The following is a 5,097-nucleotide window of genomic DNA, read 5'->3' as shown; positions in this document are numbered from 1 at the left end:
CAGTTGTTAAAACGATCACAACCAAGGCCTGTCGACTCGCGTAAAAACATGTAATTTTTTTGCCGAGGATTGTGGGATGCCCGGGTAGAATAACAAATCATAAACAAATAACAAACAATTTTTTGATTAAAGATGCTTTTTGTTTTAAATGTTCTAAGTGATCGATTACTTTCAAATTTTTGTACGTAAAATTTATGAAATAGATTTTCGGTTCGACTTATAAGGAAATTCCCTATTAAAACTGTAAGTACCATTGTTTATAATAACAGTAGTATTAAATATTTCTTGAAACTTAATTTGAGGATCATCAAATTGGCTTACTAATGAGTAATCGGTCTGAATTATCTTTTTTGACAATATATATTTTATCATTCAGTAAATTTAAATCAAAATATGTATTTTAAAAAAAAGTTACCAGATTCAAACTGACATAATCAAACACAACATCAATAAAACAAAATAAATCACAATTATATATAATGAAAAGGAGTTAACTGATTGTTAAAATTAAAAAATATTGAAGAACTTTAAAAACGTTAGAACTTTAAAACCGTAGAACTTTAAAACCGTTAGAACTTTAAAACCAAAGATTTTTAAAACCATTAGAACTTTAAAACCGAAGAACTTTAAAACCAAAGAACTTAACTATACAACTTCATATAATTTTTACAATTTTTCATACAATATTTTAAAATAGAAATTATTTGTGTAGCAAACGTTTCATCTTTTTATCACTTCTTTTATTTCGTGGACAAAGATCACGATTGTACAGTTTAATAAAATAAAAAATTCTCGTAATGACAAAGGTAAGAACTATTTTTTTTTGTAAATAAAAAGCATGTTCAATATGATATTTAAATAAAAAGTCAAAAGTACAGGTTTCTATTATTTTAGAAGATAATTTAAAAGCTAAGTCTTCAGTATCAAGCCACTTTTCAATAAATTCCATGAATACTGCTTCCATATGACAAATCAATGATACTAATAACAAATTTGGTGAACAATTTTGACTGTATGTTTGTTTATTGACTTCCAAACCATGTTTACTAGCTATCGTAATATCTACTAATTCATGACAAAGTACTACCTCACACTGTTGGCACAAGCAAACTCTTTTTATTAACAAGTTAGCAAAATCCGTATGTGCTTGTGCAATATTTTTTTTCATAAGAATTGTAACAGGAAATCTGTTCAAAAGATTAATTTTTTTTTTGTCAGCAAAAAATAAACATTCTTCTTTAGTTGTTTTTTTTTTTGTACATTTTCAAATAAAGAATTAATATCTAATACCACACTAAAATCTGTTTCTGTCAGACAGTTGCTATTAGATTTGCTAGTTTCTACTGACAATAACAATAAAGAATTCAGGTAAGCTGCTCGAAATTGTCTAACTGTTGGTCTGTCATTCCAGCCTCCTTTGCTTCGAATAGTTCCAAAAAAACTTTCTAAACAATCTTGATTAAAGCGAGAAGTGCTAACACAATGAAATCCTTCTGAGAGAAGCTCCTGACAAAGTTTCAGTATACTGTTTATTGTAACATCTAACCCCCAATGACTAGCTATCTGGGATTGGGATTTTACATCACAAAACTTCCATTTCTTAATCCAAGTTTGTAGTTCCCTTAACAGTAAAATATTATTTCCCTTTGCTGTTATAGCACAACGAGCAGGTTTATCTGCATGAAGCTTACTTGAATTCATCAGGTCAAAAAGAGTATCAATTTTATCAACAAATTGGTCAGTCTGTAATACAGTTGGTGGTAAAACATTTGCTGTGACACACAAAGACAATGCTGTAGCAACCTGATGACTAAACACTTGTGTGGCTAGATTAACTTTCATTTTTAGAAATGCTCCAGCATCAAGATGTCTATCAGTCAATTTTGGTGCAAGATGGATAGGGTTGCATTTGTCTACCTCATACAGCATACGAATGTGATGCCATGAGACTATATTACCACCAATATCAATGTTATGTCGCATAAGATTATTACGTACACTTTTAATTAGGTGAGGGGGATCAAAGATAATATGAACTGTATTTTTGAAAGATGGATAGTGAATACAAGATTTCATTTTTGAAAAACCAAGGATTTTAAGTGCTCCAAATTGGTTGATCCTTGATCACACACAATACACCTGACTAACAATCCACAGTCCTGAACTCTTAATATAGCTTCTTGAATAAACTTAGCAAGGTTAACTGTTGAAACAGTTGAGTTACTAAAGAAATAAGCAATTGGTTGCTTCCATTTAGTGGCAATACCTCTGATAATAAAAACTAGAGCCTGATTCAGTGGTTTCTTATTTTTTATTCCAAAAACAACATCTGCACTCTTATCATAATCTAAGTGTTGTTTGATTGCCATCTCATCCAATACTAAACTGCAATTACGATCATGTTGATTCATATTATCAACACGTAGTTTTAGTAAAGTGAACAACTTTTGTGAGAATCCAGTTTGCATATCTCCATAAGCTCTTGAAAGAAATAATTTCAAAGTGGTGCTACTCGGTAAAGAAAAAATAGAACTTAAAATTCTGTAAGTTTGTGGGCTATGAAAAAAAAGTCGTAGTCCTTGTAGTTTGTCCGATATTGTCCGTCTACCTTTTTTGTCGGGAACTCATTTTTAATTGACTTGCAAAAAACTTTTGCTGATCATTGGAAAGAAAGTTTCTAGATAAATCTAAAATATGATTAATTGAGACATTACATTTTTTTTGCTTTTTTTTTTCCAATAGTTTTATTTTTTTTGTAAGCCTGCTTATTGTAACACGACATGTACGCAATGAATTTTGCACATTTTTATACTTAGTAATGTCAACACTTTCTTGATTGTTTTGAATGTTGGGATTTTCAAATATTCTAATATTTTTTTCAATTTGTATTTTTTTAGTTTTAGAAGGCAAAGGACTTCCTTTAGGAGGTGGTTTTCTTTTTCCCCCTATAGATTGTGGTGGATTTGAAACATTAAATATAGTAGGAATGGCATTATAGAGAAGACGTTTTCCCTCGTTGTTTGTTAAATAGTACATCGAACTTTCAAAATGATTACTACACAAACGATAATCTTTGTTCAAAGTTTCGACAGGTTTTCCATCTAAATCTGCTCTTCTACAATTTATAACCCATTTCTTGCACCTGTAGAATAAAAGTAATATCAATAATATGTAATTTTTGTTGCCTAATATATTTGTGTAATGAGTTAATCATTTTAACGTCTATCGTCAAACTTTTATTGTATTACTCCCTATAAAAATTTCGTTGTACAATGTTCAATTTAAAATTGTGCAACGTTCAAAACAAAACTGATAAGATTACAAAAAAAATAAAATACAGAGAATTATTTATTAAGGAATAAAATATTCAATTAGGCACTCCAATTGACTACTTAGTACGTACCTATCTTTGTCTTTTGGAAAACGAAAAAATGAAACACTCTTGTCAGCTATTCCACTAGTATTTGTGCAGTTTATCGCTGCGCAATATGAAGGCATTTCTGAATAATGAAGATAATTATCTATTGTAGAAAAACCAAAGATAATACAGAAAACAGTTTCAACTAAGTTTGTTGTTGTTTAACTTCTATACTACCAGGACATCCCATAATGCTTTGCGCGTACGATTACACTCTTAAGTATGTAAAAACGAAAGAGTCGACAGCAAAGCCTATCCACTTAGCGAAACCACTGATCTCTATAATAACTGGATAGCGCATCTCTAATATCAAAATTCACGCCAAAATCGCCATATTGGAAAGCCCCAGAACAATGAAATCTGATATGTGCGATAAAGCGATAAAGCGATAAGCCGAAAAATAGAACTTAAAGCTTACGGGATTAAAATTTTTGGGGCTTTCCAATATGGCGATTTTGGCGTCAAAAAATAGGAAGTTTTGCTCGGAGTTGCGCTATCCAGTTATTAGAGAGCTTACGATATGAAAACTGCAACGGCAACGGAGACGACAAAGGTCTGGATCGAGCGGTTGCGACTAGCAGTTGCGGTATTCATATAAAATTAGTTACGAATTTCTGCTTCAAAAAAAAAGAAAACATCTTGAAATAAACAAAAAAAAAATTAAAAATGGCTCCTTTAAGAAATGTTAGAAATAGTTTATTGCTTGCATTAGAATCAAATATCATAGACGACGAGGAATTTTTACTACTGTACAAATTTAATTCGTCTAAGAATCCAGATTTACCGTTTTGGAGTTATAAGCAATTTTGTTTAGAAATCATGTCTGATGATGAATGCAAAAGTGAATTTAGATTTCTACGTAGTGATATATATTGCTTACTCAATGTACTTCAACTACCTCAAGAGTTTGTATGTTATAATGGGTTAAAAGTTACTCCGGTAGAAGCACTGTGTATTTTTTTAAAACGATTCTCCTACCCATGTAGACTACTCGATATGATACTTGATATATATATATATATATATATATATATATATATACATATATATATATATATATATATATATATATATATATATATATATATATATATATATATATATATATATATATATATATACATTTATACTTATGTATATATCTTAAATTTGTATCAGAAATTAAATAATTACTTTGTTACACTTTTGAAGCAAGTACTACTTTGATCTATTTTTAAGCCGTTTTCAGAGAACACGAATTTCAGCGTTTTGACGTTGCGTAAAAAGTTTTAAAACGGCATTTCAGGGAATCCCATCCATTGCGCATGCCTAGTGTCAAATATTTGTCATAAATTGTAGAAGTTGCCGTTGCAGTTTTCTTATCGTAAGCTCTCTATTATAGAGATCAGTGAGCGAAACTCCTGTTAATTGACGAAAACTGCATTCTGGGATGTCCTGCCGGACCTTTTCCGCAACTTACAAAAATTGTTTTTTTTATGGATTAACTCTGTTGTTAGATATTTAAATCTTTTATAGTTTAAGATGTTTCAGTAAGAATGAAATGATGGGGAAAAGAGAACAAGTTTAAAATTTTTTAAATTATTTTTTGTATAACATACACTCGTAAACCATAAAACTTTTTAATATACATTTAATTACATAGAAATATATTGAAGAAATATTAACATGTATATCAATTA

At 29.8% G+C, this 5,097-nt stretch overlaps 1 protein-coding gene across 1 annotated transcript; it reads right to left on the bottom strand.

Annotated features, from left to right (window-relative positions):
* Positions 1-738: 738 nt before the first annotated feature.
* On the bottom strand, positions 739-3,636 carry LOC149891146 (uncharacterized). The gene is made up of 2 exons (XM_090081614.1): positions 3,404-3,636; positions 739-3,142 (listed from the first exon to the last, which is right to left on the bottom strand). The coding sequence occupies exons 1-2, from the start codon at positions 3,496-3,498 to the stop codon at positions 2,605-2,607; spliced, it is 633 nt and encodes a 210-aa protein (XP_089937740.1). The 5' UTR covers positions 3,499-3,636; the 3' UTR covers positions 739-2,604.
* Between the last annotated feature and the right edge of the window lie 1,461 nt (positions 3,637-5,097).

This window comes from Hydra viridissima, unplaced genomic scaffold, assembly GCF_058129835.1.
Source record: "Hydra viridissima isolate aposymbiotic clone 2 unplaced genomic scaffold, HvirCarnegie_v1 scaffold_3, whole genome shotgun sequence".
In the NCBI taxonomy this organism is placed as follows: Eukaryota; Metazoa; Cnidaria; class Hydrozoa; order Anthoathecata; family Hydridae; genus Hydra; species Hydra viridissima.
This window is presented reverse-complemented; position numbering and strand designations above follow the sequence as displayed.